Raw genomic sequence first — 15,190 nt, forward strand, 5'->3', positions numbered from 1 at the left:
GAGTACATAGCCTTGCATTTTATTTTCCCCTAAATTTTAATTCTTTATATGCTACCCCTCGCAAAAAATTTCTTTATATGGTACGAGAAGTCAACACATACGGCCTGCATTTCAACCACCACGTCTTACATACGTTTCAGGATATGGCACGAGAACACATACTTCGTGCCCTTCACCCCAATGTTTTTTACAAAAATAAACTAATCAATTACAATAGATCATATAGTTTTTTATTTTCGGTTATCCTTAATCTGAATATTCACATTTAAAACCAAGTCTCATCCAAATATATTGCCATCAATTCCCGCAGCAATGCGCGGGAAATTGTCTAGTAGTATCAAAAGTAAATTGGATAAGATCTGGCATAAAGATGAGAAAAAAATAGCTTGAGGCAACTACATTGATTTTTTCTCCCTAACATAATCTTTTACTAGTGGGCCTCATCAAGAAATAGAAAATAGAAACTTTAATACATATGCATCTCTACTCTTCATTTCAACTTTTTCAGCTATCGGATCACACTTTTTCTTCCCAAACACCCACCTCTTGCAAAGGATCCCGCCTCTCTATCCAAACTTACTTTCCCTCACATTCGATCTTACATGGCACATGAGACATCACCATGAAGCTATGCATTGACCATGCCTTGAAGATCTAGAGATCGTAAAAATAGAGACCAAGATAAGAATAATGCTTACTTGCAGCCAAACATAGGCACAGAAAAAACCACTTGCTTATGTTAAATGGTGATAATGGTCTTTTTTATTTCACTAAAAGCATCTACAGTCGTGCGCCATTTATCCGTCTCAAACGTCCGGACAGACCGTCCAATCACTGATCAGTCACAAAAACCAATCCAACCGGACCTCTTAAACGGACCTCAAACGCCCGGGCTGACCGGCACCCCTCATATCCGTCCTAAATGTAGGGAGGATGAGGCGGCCCGAGCACGCTCGGGCGCGTCCGCCACGTCAGCCCGGCCCACTGCTGGCCCACCCGACCCCACAAAAACCCCCGTCCGGCACAAACCCTAACTCACTCCGCTCCACTCCGCTCCCCTCCCCGGCGCTCCCCTTTCCCCAATCCGCTAAATCCCTATCACCTGTGAGCATGTCCACCACCGACAGCCACTCCGACGGCAGCTCCGGAGACAAGGAGGACCTGGCGCTCCATATCACACTCGAGCGCTCGCGGGTTGATACGAGCGGCATCTTCATCTCCGGTGAGACGTCGCCTGTCGCCCGTCGCGGCAGCGCCGATGCCGGCGCCGACCCTTCCCGCCCCGCATGCGGATCTGCGAGGCCAGCCCGATCTGCTCCTCCCGCCCGACGGCCTCCTCCATCTCCGGCCGCTGCTCCGCGCGGGCGGCGCTGGGTTCTAGTGCCCGCTCAGCCGACGCCGCGGATGCAAGGGTGGCCAAGCTCAAGCGCAAGCAAGACCGCGTTGTCCGGCGCTTGTAAGGCTACATCGTCATCTCCGATTCCTCCTCCTGCGACGGGTCCGACGGCTCCAACGTGGACCAACCTCCTGCCGCGGAGTCCTAGAGCTGCGCCGGTGACCGGAAGGGCCAAGGGCCGGCGAGGAAGTGGTGAAGATCCGTCTTAATTTCAAATTTTTAGATGTAGTTTGAACCTGTCCGTCGTATTATGTGTATTATGTGAACTTTGGCTATCTTTTGATGATCCGGCTGTGATCTTTTAATAAATCGATTGTGTATTTATATGTTCGTTCATGATTTATGTAGTTTTTATTGACATTGCATGATTTAATATAAATATAAGGGGCTAAATATGAAATACGCGGATGTGAAATCGCGAATACAGGGAATACCCGATCAGTGCGGGCGGACGTGCCGGATTGCCAAGTCCGGCCGTAGACGCTGGCCTACTTCTTTCTACAGCGAAACTTTAGACGTGGTGGTCGGTGGCTCGCTACACCACGTTGCTTTCCACACGGCAGCTAGGCAGGCGATGCAGCCTCGCTGCTCGCCACGTACACCCTCACTCGAAACACCCGATCCGGGGGCATTAAAAACTCATGTCGGACAGACGCTGATCTCCACACTTCCTCACTCCAGTACTGGTGCAGTGAACTACTACCACCAAAAAATACTTTCAGAATTGGCAAATGGCGCAGCTGAGAGCGTTCGCCAACGAGCAGCACCAGCAAGAAGCGCTGCACGGCCACGGCCACGGCGGCGACAGCGACAGCAACAAGAAGGCGCGCGCGGGCCTGTGCGGCGTGCTCCGGGAGCGCAAGGTGGTGGAGCTGGCGCGCGCCAAGCGCCGGCTGGTGGAGGTCCCCTACACGGCGACGCTGGCCAACGCGGCCAATGCGCTCCTCGCCGGCCGCGTCTCCGCCGTCACCGTGGCCGCGCCTCCGGGCCACTGGATCGGGGCCGGCGGCTCCTTGATCGTCGAGTCCGACCCCGCCACCGGCGCCGCCCGCAAGCACTACATCGGCATGGTCAACATGCTCGACATCCTCACCCACATCGCCGAGACCGGCCACGACGACGACGACGACGCCAGCGCCGTCAAGGACGGCGGTGGCTCGCCGCCGGTCGACCTCGACCGCCGCATGTCCGTGCCGGTGTCCTCCGTCATCGGCCACTCCTTGGAGGGCCTCACCCTGTGGACGCTCCACCCAAACACGAGGTACTTCCCGAGCATCCGCAGCCTGCCATTTGTGTACCTCGCGAAATTCAGACGATACGATACGACCGGCACACATTTTTGACTTGTTGTGATTTACTGCGATTCAAGCTTGCTGGATTGCATGGAGACGTTCAGCAAGGGCGTGCACCGCGCGCTGGTGCCGTTGGAGAGCTCGGCGGACAACGTGGTGGCGGTGGAGCTGGTGGAGTCGGCGCCGGTGTACAGGATGCTCACCCAGATGGACGTGGTGAGGTTCCTGCGCGCGCACGGCGCGGAGCTCGGCGGCGTCCTGTCGCGCACCGTCCGTGAGCTCGGCGCGGCGAGCGAGGCCGTGCTCGCGGTGGCGAGCCGCACCAAGGTCATCGAGGCCATCAGGACGATGCGGGCGGCGTCGCTCACGGCCGTGCCCGTCGTCGACGCCCCCATGGACGCCTACATCCTGCAGGACGTAAGACGCCGCCGCCGCTTCCTCCTTCACGTTGCTCTGTTCGTTCTGTTCGTGTTCATCAGCCTGGTACGGCTGCTCTGTTTGTCCGGCAGGGGAGAGGGAAGAAGGTGGTGGAGACGTTCTCGGCGACGGACCTGCGCGACTGCCCGGTGGCGCAGCTGCGGTCGTGGCTGGGGGCCAGCGTGGCGGAGTTCAAGGACAAGGTGGCCGAGTACCGGCGCGACGGCAGCAGGCCCCTCGACGCGGCGGCCGGCGTCCAATCCCCGGACGAAGGCGACACCAACACCGCCGTGGAGGCCGGCACCGGCAACGAAGAGGAGCCGCCGCGGCCGCGGGAGATGGTGACATGCTCCTTCCAGAGCACGCTCGGGGAGGTGATCGAGAAAGCGGCGGCGAGCCACGTGCACCGGCTGTGGGTGGTCGACGGCGAGGGGGAGGAAGAGGGGTTGCTGCGCGGGGTGGTGTCGCTGACCGACGTGCTCCGGGTGGTCAGGGAGGCCGCCCTCGGCGAGGACCGGGAGCTCCACGACATCGTGTCATCCTAGGGTAGCAGCGGTGCGTTTGCGTCGGTGGGTGCCGCGTGTCATGTAGTGTAACGTGTCTTCTGTTGTTTCAGTCGAGATCGACGAGCTCGCTCGCTCGTCTCCTCGCTCCAGCACGGGAAGGAGGCGCCATGGCACGGTCCTCCTCCGTGTCGCCGTCTTGGCCACGGCGCTCCTCCTCTTCCATGCCGGCGTCAATTTAGATAAGCATTGCGAAAATAATTATCACGAAACAGTTGAGAAATACCTAAAGCAATAAGCAACGCACAGATTCAAGCGATTAAATAAATGAAAAAAGCAACGCGGCAACGCGGCAAGACACAACAGTGAACAACTACAATTCTTTTGAAAGAAAAAGGTAGAACATTTTCTTTTTTCTTTGAAAAGAAGGATGATCCCCGACATCTATATCTGGGAGAAGCATGCAGCCATTTTATTAATTATACAGAAATGCCTTACAAAGTAATACATTAATATGTCTGAAGCCGTCATCTAGGAAACATCTGTCGCTACTTCTATCCATCGATGAAGGGGTGCAGAAGGTCTGAACCAAATACCCAGACCTCTCACATAAACCTAACATCTAAAGCCGGAGAACCTAACCAAGCCACATACCAGGTCTGATACACAAACTAGTCTGATGCACTCTCGTAAGTCGTCTCCGCCGTCTTTCATCGGTCCATCCTCAGAGCAGATACTCACGTAACGACCTTCCCATGTCTGTTGTCGACGCCACCACAGCGCACGCCTCCTGCCTACGCGCGACCATCATCAAACATCCGTCGACGAGGCCCTGTAGCACCACACCGCCGAGACTCCACATCGTGGATGCGTCATATGGAACGCCGCTCCACCGTAGATGCCGTCCATCGGTCCCTCGAGCCTATGCATACCTATAAGAATGACGCCCCCAAGAAGGATACAGCAAAAGAGCACCGGCGTCATCCGATTGACTGACATATGGTTTCGGAGCCGGCGTCATCCGATTGACTGACATATGGTTTTGGAGGTGGCGGATAGGGTCTAGAGCTTCTCCATGACGATGCCTTCAAAAAGAAGACGACGCAGAAAACGCCGCCATCGCCGGCCTTGGCAACGAGCCAAGAGTAGGGTTTTCATCCGGATCTGCTCGGGAACCTCCATACAGCCTCGCGTGCATAGACCGCCATCAATCACGGCTGCCGTGCATGCTGCATGCCAGATCTGACGGGAGGCCAGACCACGCGTATAGCTGATCCATCCACCAGGGCCTCCATGCCATCGCTGCCAATGCGGATCCAGCCGGCCGCAGGACCCGACCAGCCGCGCCTCCACACCGTCAGAGGCCTCGCCCCACCCCAAGCCGCGGGAGAGAAGGAGAGACCCCTGTCATCGCCATCTGTCCCCGGGCTTAGCCCGGCGGCGTCATGCGGCGACGATGGGACAAGAGGTAGGAGTAGATCGGGGCTCTCGGTGGCGGCTAGGGTAGCGGCCCGCCCGAGTTGCCCGGTGCCTAAGATGAACATTTTCTACCTTGTGCATTCAAAACGGGTGTGAACCCGAATGACCAAAGTAAATTACGATGTAAACGCTGCGTAGCATATGCAGCAGGCCGTCACCAAGCCTGGGAAAAGGAGTACAAGGGGGAGAAAAAGGACTTAAGAAACTATCCTGGGAGTTGCAAATTACCCATGAACTCAGCCCAGAAAAGCAACATTTCCTTATCCTTCTCTGTTCGGGCGCGTGAGCTCCAAAGCCTGAGTAGCGCAGTAATCTCAGCCAAAAATCGTCTGTCATCAGCAATCTCAGCCAACTTGCGCATTTCTAGGCTCTAGCAGCCCAGAGTGCGACAGCACAGGCTGCGAAGAAAACATTCCAGAGCCTTCCATATGTGTCTCTCGCTGTGTCTGAAGGGAGCTCCGCGTCCAATAGCAAGCCGACGCAAAGGGGGCCGCGATTGGGCCGGCCCACTCGAAAACACCGAACCTAGCTGTGTAGCATCGACAAAAAATACACGCTGTTGGCAGGAATCGAACTCGTGAATTCGAACTAGAATAAGGCTCTGTTCGGATCCTCTTCGCTCCACAACTGCAGCTCCCGGAGTGGAGGGAGCAACAACACAATTGTCGGGAGCGGTTCAAACCGAGCTCCTCGCGCGGAGCGGAGTTTCAAGACCGGAGAGGTTCCGAACAGGCATTAAGTGTGCACCCAACAACCAGAGCAACTGGCTGCTCGGGACAGATTGCAGGGCAATTTTCTTTATAAGGAATGACTCTAACGGTGTATTCACTGTAGCACATCCCTTGTTATACTGTATAGGTTAGTGAATTATTTGAAAAAGAGTTGGAAAACACGAACAGTTTTCTGAAGAAAGCTGAACACAATTTGAAGTTTCTATATATTTTTGGTAAAACTTGGTTTTTTATTTCGAACATTTTTGAAGAAACAGTAAAAGTTATTTGAAAACAAGATTTCAAAATTACAAACAATTGTTTTTAAATGCGAACATTTTTTTTTGAAATTCCACAAACATGTTTTGAATTTGCGATTTTTTAAAATATGAAAAATATTTGAATTCATGAACAAATTGGAAAACGAGAACATTTTTCAAAGAACATTTTTCGAAATTACGTACATTTTTTTGAAAATGAGAACATGTTTTGAAATGCCTCGATTTTGATGAATTTGTGAATAAATTTTTGAAACATGAACAGTTTTTGAATTTGTGCATTTTTTGGAAACTAGAACATTTTCTTCAAATTCCTGATTTTTTTTAAAATTTATGAAGAAATTTTTAAAATACGAAAAATGTATGAAATTCCAATTTTTTGAATTTTTTGAAATTTCCAAACAGAATTTGAAAATATAACACTTTTTTAAAGCAGATATATGAAAAGCCGGTGTTTTTTGAAACTTTGGAACATTTTATAAAAAGAAAATAAATTTTAATAAAAATGAAACAGAAAAATGAAAAAAGAAAAAGGAAAAAGGAAAAAGAGAAATAGAAAAGAATAGAGAGCCGAAAAACCAGAAAAGAAACGACCTAGGGGAAAACCCGGTTCTAAGGTTCCCAAAACCGGTTGGTTGCACTGTGTAAGTTTGGAAGCGGGCTGGCCCATATTGGTAGCCCGCATCGCTGCTCGGTGCGATTGCCCGACAGTTCGCCACAACGAGCGGTGAATAGGGTTTTCTGTGTCTAAACATAGGAAACCTTGAAGTTGTGGCGAGCTGTGGGCTAAGAGATTAAGGCCGGATTTGGCCCAAACCACGTCAAGTTAGCAGCGAAGGATGATATGACTTATGTCCTGAGTGGCTGGGTAAAGATCACAACCATTATGTTGCACAACTTTTTTCTGTTAAAAGTATAAACATGATTAGAATAGATATAAGGCAGCGAAGGATGATATCACTTATGTCCTCAGTGGCTGGGCAAAGGTCACAACCATTATGTTGCACAACTTTTTTCTGCTAGAAGTATAAACATGATTAGGATAGATATAAGGAGATAGAGATATAGTTATTCAAATATATCATGTCTTGTCTTGTACTGCAAGACTCTTCTCATGTTGTACTCTATATATATAACCCTACGAGGGTCACATTAATATAGCAAACATTGTAGGTTCTGTATTTTTTACATGGTATTAGAGTGGTTTGTCCAATGACGCCGATCCTAGGACATTCAACCACTTTCGCAGCCCACCACTCCCAGCGGGATTAATCTTCTCTCCCCGGGATGTACCACCTTGACGTTTTTACAACCAAATTGCCATCCGAAAAAACCCCTCAAAAAAACTGAAACTTGACATCTAAACAGAAAGTTGTCATGCTTCATAACTAAAGTTGTCATCCCGGGTAACTAAAGTTGCCATCAAAAAACATCAGGGCAGAATTTGCTTCGTGCCACACGTGTGGCACTTATCAGGATTTTAGATAAAATTCTTAATTTTCGAAATTCCCGTAGATCAATTTTTCTTTAGCCACCAAATAAAATCGACGACCCTCGAATTCATCGGTGCGTCCACATCCCTCTACCCCGTCGTCCTGCGTCCGTCGAGGCGCGACTCGCGGTTTCTCCACAGCGGGACTCAAAGCGGCGCTCCCTCGGCTCCAACAAGCGCAGGAGCAGCTGCCTTGATTTGATCGAGCACTGGCTGCTGAACCTAGCGACACCGCACACACGTTCAGATTTGTGACGCCTGGATAATTATGCTACAGTAATCCCATGTTAATGATGCCACGCCACCACGGTTACTGTTGTTAATCTCGTGTTAGTTCAAAATCGATTCGAAATTCAAACTTAAAATAAAGTCAAACGGCAAAGATTTTTAAATATTAAAACTAAAATGTTGGGGTGTTGCCAAATAATGCATAGGTAATTATTGTGGAGAAACCACACTTTTATAAAATGTTTAAAGGTTCTAAAGTAATTAAAATAGCAGCTATAACAATTAATTAAATGCCTTTTAAAAATAATAATAATGCAAACTATTTTAATTAGGTGTCAAACTTTTTGGGGCAGTATAATAAATTATAACATTAATTTAGAAGTTGTATTTATATTTTATAAAACAGAAATTAAAAGTATAAAATAGAAAAGAAAATACAAAGAAGAAAACAAACAGAAAAAAAGAAGGGAAAAGGAGCCCCCCACTGGACCCTGGCCCAACTGGGCCAACCCACCAGGCCCAGCCGGCCACCCACTCCCCCCCTTATCCACTCACCAACCCCCCACCCACTCCACCGGCAACCCCCACCCCCCCGAAAAATCTCCCTCCTCTGCCTCCCCCGATCTGGATCGGGAGGAGACCACCGACGCCGCCGCCCCGGCCCCGTCGCCGACCGCCCCGTTGCCGTCGCCGTTGGACGCCGTCGCCGGAGCACTCCCCCGCCGGCCTGCTTCCCCCTCCTCCCCTGCGCCGGTCGTCCCCGTCGCTCCTCCCCGCGCTCACTGCCAAGACCCCGCGCCCCCCCCCGTGAGGACCCCCCCTCCTTCTCCTCTTCCCCACGCCCCGCCGGTGCGTGCCCGCACGCGCCCGCCGTGGCCGCGTCCGGCCACTGCGCTCGCCCCGCCTCCGCCCGCCGTGGCCCTCGTGCCCCGCTGCGGCAACCCCCCCGCCATGGCCACGGCCCTGCCCTGCCCCGGGCAGGCTACGGGCGCCCGTCGCCCACGCCCCGCCGCGGCGTGCTTTGCCTCGCCGGCGCCGTGCCGCTAGCCGCGCCCGGGCTCGCCCCCGTCGGGCGCCTGCAACCGCGCCCGAGTCCCGTGCCCGATCGCCCGCTAGGGCTCTCCCTGGGCCATTGCCAGGTGGGGCCCCGCGCCCCTGAGCCGCTGACCCCTGGGCCCGAAACCCCCCTGGCCCGCTGACAAATGGGGCCAGCCCCTAAAACGTTTAAAAAATAGTAATAATAATTAAATTAATTAATTAATTAATTAATTAAATTAACTAAAGTAATTAATCCTAATTAATTAATCTAATTAACCTGTTAGTTTAATTAAACAGAATTAGTTTAATTAAACCCTAATTAACCTAACAGAGTATGACACGTGGGTCCCACTGGAACCACGCGACAGTTTGACCCAGTCAACCCCTGTTGACTGCTGACGTCAGCATGACATCATACTGATGTCATAAATCCATTTTCGAATTAAATTAAATAATTAATTAAATTCCAGAAATTAATATTTTTTTTAGAAAATCATATCTTTTAATCCGTAACTCGGATTAAAATATTTTCAACATGAAAGTTGCTCAGAACGATGAGAAGAATCCGGATACGCAGTCCGTTCGTCGACCACACATCCCTAACCTATCGAACTCGCAACTTTCCCCCTCCGGTCCGTTTGTCCGAAAACGCGAAACATCGGGAATACTTTCCCGGATGTTTCCCCCCTTCGTCGGTATCATCTACTGCCGCGTTAGGACACACCTAGCACTGCTCATTGTCATGTCACGCATCGTCATGCTTATGTTTGCATTGTATTTACTGTTTCTTCCCCCCCTCTTCTCTCCGGTAGACTACGAGACCGACACTGGTGCTGCCCAGTTCGACTACGGAGTTGACGACCCCTCCTACTGCCAGAGCAACCAGGCAAGCCCCCCCTTGATAACCAGATATCGCCTATTCTTCTCTATACTGCATGCATTAGAGTAGTGTAGCATGTTACTGCTTTCCGATATCCTATCCTGATGCATAGCCTATCCTTGCTACTACTGTTGTTACCTTTACCTGCAATCCTACATGCTTAGTATAGGATGCTAGTTCTCCATCAGTGGCCCTACATTCTTGTCCGCTGCTGTGCTATACTATCGGGCCGTGATCACTTGGGCGGTGATCACGGGTATATACTTATATACTATATACATGACACATGTGATGTCTAAAGTCGGGTCGGCTCGTAGGAGTACCCGCAAGTGGATCTTTGTGGCGGAGCGACAGGGAAGGTTGAGACCACCTAGGTGAGAGGTGGGCCTGGCCCTGGACGGCGTCCGCGGTTACTTCGACATAACACGCATAACGAGTTCTTGGTATTTGATCTGAGTCTGGCCATTTGGTCTATACGCACTAACCATCTACACGGGAGTAGTTATGAGTATCCCGGCGTCGTGGTATCAGCCGAAGCCTTCGTGACGTCAGCGACTGAGTGGCGCGCGCCGGATTGGACTGGAGCGCCACTAGGCTAGGTCTGCTTTCGGCCGCGTACGCAACGTGCAGGTGTGCGTAGGGTGATGGGCCCAGACCCCTGCGCGCATAGGGTTAGACCGGCATGCTGACCTCTCTGTTGTGCTTAGGTGGGGCTGCGACGTGTTGATCTTACGAGGCCGGGCATGACCCAGAAAAGTGTGTCCGGCCAAATGGGATCGAGCGTGTTGGGTTATGTGGTGCACCCCTGCAGGGAAGTTTATCTATTCGAATAGCCGTGTCCCTCGGTAAAAGGACGACCCGGAGTTGTACCTTGACCTTATGACAACTAGAACTGGATACTTAATAAAACACACCCTTCCAAGTGCCAGATATAACCCGGTGATCGCTCTCTAACAGGGCGACGAGGAGGGGATCGCCGGGTAGGATTATGCTATGCGATGCTACTTGGAGGACTTCAATCTATTCTTTTCTACATGCTGCAAGATGGAGGCTGCCAGAAGCGTAGTCTTCGACAGGATTAGCTATCCCCCTCTTATTCTGGCATTCTGCAGTTCAGTCCACTGAGATGGCCCTTTACACATATACCCATGCATATGTAGTGTAGTTCCTTGCTTGCGAGTACTTTGGATGAGTACTCACGGTTGCTTTTCTCCTTCTTTTCCCCTTTCTATACCGGATTGTCGCAACCAGATGCTGGAGTCCAGGAGCTAGAGATCCCGAGGATGGTTCTACGTGGAGTTCGGCTTCGAGGAGTAGTTAGGAGGTCCCAGGCAGGAGGCCTTGCCTTTTCGATCGTTGCTACTTTTGTGCTAGCCTTCTTAAGGCAAACTTGTTTAACTTATGTCTGTACTCAGATATTGTTGCTTCCACTGACTCGTCTGTGATCGAGCACTTGTATTCGAGCCCTCGAGGCCCCTGGCTTTTATTATGATGCTTGTATGACTTATTTAAGCATTAGAGTTGTGTTGTGATATCTTCCCGTGAGTCCCTGATCTTGATCGTACACATTTGCGTGCATGATTAGTGTACGGTCAAATCGGGGGCGTCACAAGTTGGTATCAGAGCCAACTGCCTTTAGGAATCCCCCTTTCCAACTCCTTGGCCGAAGTTGAGTCTAGTCAGTGAAAACTGTTTTACTAACATGGCCGTGTGGCTTACGGGCCCACGTCGCCATTGGGTGGTATTAGGATCTTTTACTCCTTGTCTATACTCTGGGACTCTGAACTCTCTCCTGTTCGGGTTAAGTGAATTTTGCTAAATCTAACATTAGGATCTAGTTATCATTTTCACCTGGAGAGCCCCTTATTACTGATGATCGTCTGCTGCACGTGAAGACCCTGAAGATACTCTCCGCTGATAACCCGAGAACTTGTGTTCATCGCTTTTGCAATTCCCTTTCATCAATAAACTCCTATGGATAACCACGTATACTCGCCATTCATACAATGTTTCCCAGTTGATCTTGTTATTACAAGATACCTCGAAATTCTCTTTGTTGCTCCGAGAATCCTTTGAGCTTACTGCCTTGCTGTTCTTTGCCACATGAATACCACTATGGATAATTTCTAGCACTCACAGGATATTTGCTCATCCCCAGTTGATTCAAGTATTTCACAAAAGTGTTCAAAATACCATTCGATCTACCGAAAATCCTGAGCAGCCTATTGCTCTTGAAATTCTTGCTTGCTTGCATTATGGTTAATCCCATAAGTCTCGTAATCTTTTAGTCATTCCTTGTCATTATCATTTTGAGTCCGTTGATTCAATTTGTTGCGAATGCTCGCAATCCTCAATCATATCCTAGAATTCATCCTTCCGGCTCAGACGTCATTTTAAACGTGAGTTGGATCTCGACCTATCAAATTGCCATCGATTGTACCCCTAAGCCTACTCAACTTATCCATCCTTGATCAGAGCGTTGCTTCTGACCCCCTGATTTGGAAATCATAATTCTTTTGCATTTGAACTTTGAGTTAGTCAGTTGTTTCTATAATCAGATCTCCTTGCATTCTTCTTCCTCTGGTTGAGTACCGATGCTCACATCAGATCCCTTGTGGACCATCGGGTCCTTTGTTGGATTTTATCCGACAGTGTCCTTCCTATTGAATAACCTTGTGAGCCTTTCCACGGATATATAATGCCTTTGGTAAATTGTATCCTCTGCTTTTTCAACCATGCTCTACTTTCGAGCCTGTGTTTATTACTCCTGAAGGTTGTGTTATATGTCCCTACAATACCCTGATGGGTTGAACCTATGCCTTCCTTGATATGTGTGAACTTGAAAGTTTGCACGAGTCATACTCTTCTGCTATTTTGCCAGATAAAATTTCAACACTACAACTTCTTCGAAAATGAGAAGTGAATGGAAGGTTATACATTGAAGAAGTGGGAGTCGACCTTGAACTTTGTGTTCATGCCCATGGACACGATGTAGATCCTACCGTAGAAGCTTCTTGTAATATTAACCGATTCGTTGATATAATATCATCTCGTATCTATGAATTGATCCTTTGCAATCGTGGTTCCGACCATGTTCTCCTTTAAATACCATTTCTCGGACAAGTTAAAGCACTTGTCTTTTGCAAGTCAATACACCAGTCCAACCTCTACCTTGATCTACCGTCGAGTATTTCCCTCTGGTATCTCGAGAATATCTAAGAACTGTGTTGCATCTTATGAGTCTTCATCAGCTATTATTTCTCACTGATTCCAATTTTTCATGGGCTCTGAGTTATTAAACACTCAAAGACACCAATAACTGAACCGAGTCTGCACTACGGTTCAACAACTCTTAGTAATCTTCTTTACATACGAGTTTGTACCCGATCACGTCATTCCTAGCCTGTTTGGCTATATCATTATCGTGCTAAATTTTAACTGTGCTACATGGTCCTTCTTCCCAAAACACAATTTTTTGACGATGAGCTAAGCTTACATCGATCTTCCTCATCATATCATTTCGCCTTAAAAACAGCAAGCTTGATTTTGAGTTTGTGTCGTATCTGTGGCTCCAATAATCTTTTGTTGCATCAGTCCTTCTGCATGATGCAATCGTTGTTCAATTGCTTCTTCGTGGATCCTCTCGACAACAAATTGTCGTGATCATCATCAACATTTTGACTCCTTCCAGGATTTCAATGGAATTCTAGATGATAAGTGCCATCCTCGTTCCTTGGTAATTTGGGTTACCATCAACATCATCCTTACCTTCCTTTCATCACAAACTTGTTCATGTTATGGATGCAACTTGCTATCCATCTTGTATTACGATCTACCTTGTAGTATTACTGCCGTTTTGTCAAGGATGTTGTGAGGATTGCCCCACCTCTTGAGAATTCTTGATATAAGTGATACTTCACCATCTACATTCTTTCTTGGTCCCCGTTTTGTTCCTAACAGGAATACCGACAGATGGACTAGTAATTTTAAAACTGCTAGCAACCTTATTGCTTTGAAGTTAATGGTCAACATTTCAATCTTAGACCATTGGTTATCGAATCGCCATTCTAACATTGTTTGTGCTACCTAAGTCCGTATTTCAGGTGCACCGTCAACCAATGTTTAATCGTGTATGTTTCCTCGAGCATACCTCATTATATCATTTGAACTGACAAAAGCTATCTCCTTGTTCACATAATTGTGGAAATCCATCTTCTGGAAATCTCGATGAATTGTCGCTGAGACCATCAGCCACCTCCTAACCCTCCCCTTGAATTAATGATGAACTTTTGTTTCAGAACTAGCTTCCATGGTTCATTTCCCGAGAAATCTTACGATGTCTTATCATCAATTTGTGTCGCACCTTTTTCTTCTCAGGCATCCTAAGTCTGAGGTAACGTGACACCAATCAGATCTGAATCTCGGTCAGATATGATGGTTGGAACATATTTCCAAGAGTTATAACATTGGTCTCTACATAACTCGATAAGGTGGTGTCTTTGCTTAGCACCCCTAGCCAGAGGACCTTTTGTTATAATTTCCTTTTTAGCAAGGTTAACCATTCTTCCACGAGGAAATTGAAAGACTTATTCTATATGTTGTTCCTGATGAATCCTTGTGTATTCCAAGTCTGTCTTTTGCTTGAAGACCATGTCAATGCTACCTCGAAGCCTGTCTGTGGTACTCCGAATGTTAATAAGAACATTTGAAGCACAATGTTAAATTTTCGTTATCAATTATTAAAACACCGTTGTTTGGGTAATGTCATGAACTTCCTCTTCCCTAACCTAAATGGTTCTCTTCTAACCATTGTCCTTGGGAAGGATATACCCTTGAAATATGTGTTTAAACACATTTTCCTTTCCATTCTTCTGTTTAATCTGATAATCATATTTTCCTTTCCATTGTTTGGTTTAACCTTTCTGGTGATCTATATGATCTAAGCAGTAATATTCTCCTGCTTATGTAAACACCTCGGTGTACAATTCTGTCAGCAAGACCCTGTTACTATTGTTGATGACATACCGGTAGCCACCGATGGATGAGAACTTTGCCTATTGGTCCGCCTCGTGCAACGAGCAGGAAAGTGGTTCTCTTTGTCCCTCGCCCTTGGTACCTATGATGTTGCTGACATATAACTGACAGGCTACCCTTTGACATGCCTTGCTATCATGATCATGCAAGTGTTGGAAATATGCCCTAGAGGCAATAATAAATTGGTTATTATTATATTTCCTTGTTCATGATAATCGTTTATTATCCATGCTAAAATTGTATTGATAGGAAACTCAGATACATGTGTGGATACATAGACAACACCATGTCCCTAGTAAGCATCTAGTTGACTAGCTCGTTGATCAATAGATGGTTACGGTTTCCTGACCATGGACATTGGATGTCGTTGATAACGGGATCACATCATTAGGAGAATGATGTGATGGACAAGACCCAATCCTAAGCCTAGCACAAGATCGTGT

The 15,190-nt window shown here is 48.3% G+C and overlaps 1 protein-coding gene across 1 annotated transcript; it reads left to right on the forward strand.

Moving 5' to 3' along the window:
• The first annotated feature begins 2,051 nt into the window (after nucleotides 1-2,051).
• LOC109784430 (SNF1-related protein kinase regulatory subunit gamma-like PV42a) lies at nucleotides 2,052-3,880 on the forward strand. Its single transcript, XM_020343026.3, has 3 exons — nucleotides 2,052-2,657; nucleotides 2,766-3,105; nucleotides 3,198-3,880. The coding sequence occupies exons 1-3, from the start codon at nucleotides 2,128-2,130 to the stop codon at nucleotides 3,648-3,650; spliced, it is 1,323 nt and encodes a 440-aa protein (XP_020198615.1). The 5' UTR covers nucleotides 2,052-2,127; the 3' UTR covers nucleotides 3,651-3,880.
• Nucleotides 3,881-15,190: the final 11,310 nt, after the last annotated feature.

The sequence above is a fragment of the Aegilops tauschii genome, chromosome 6 (assembly GCF_002575655.3).
Source record: "Aegilops tauschii subsp. strangulata cultivar AL8/78 chromosome 6, Aet v6.0, whole genome shotgun sequence".
Taxonomy (NCBI): domain Eukaryota; kingdom Viridiplantae; phylum Streptophyta; class Magnoliopsida; order Poales; family Poaceae; genus Aegilops; species Aegilops tauschii.

What these genes read in the sequence shown, in the direction of transcription:
- LOC109784430 (XM_020343026.3), top strand. Translation starts at nt 2,128, where the DNA reads ATGGCGCAGCTGAGAGCGTTCGCCAACGAGCAGCACCAGCAAGAAGCG. An exon ending in ACGCTCCACCCAAACACGAG is followed by an intron (nt 2,658 to 2,765) that starts GTACTTCCCGAG and finishes CTGCGATTCAAG; the next exon opens with CTTGCTGGATTGCATGGAGA. An exon ending in ACGCCTACATCCTGCAGGAC is followed by an intron (nt 3,106 to 3,197) that starts GTAAGACGCCGC and finishes TTTGTCCGGCAG; the next exon opens with GGGAGAGGGAAGAAGGTGGT.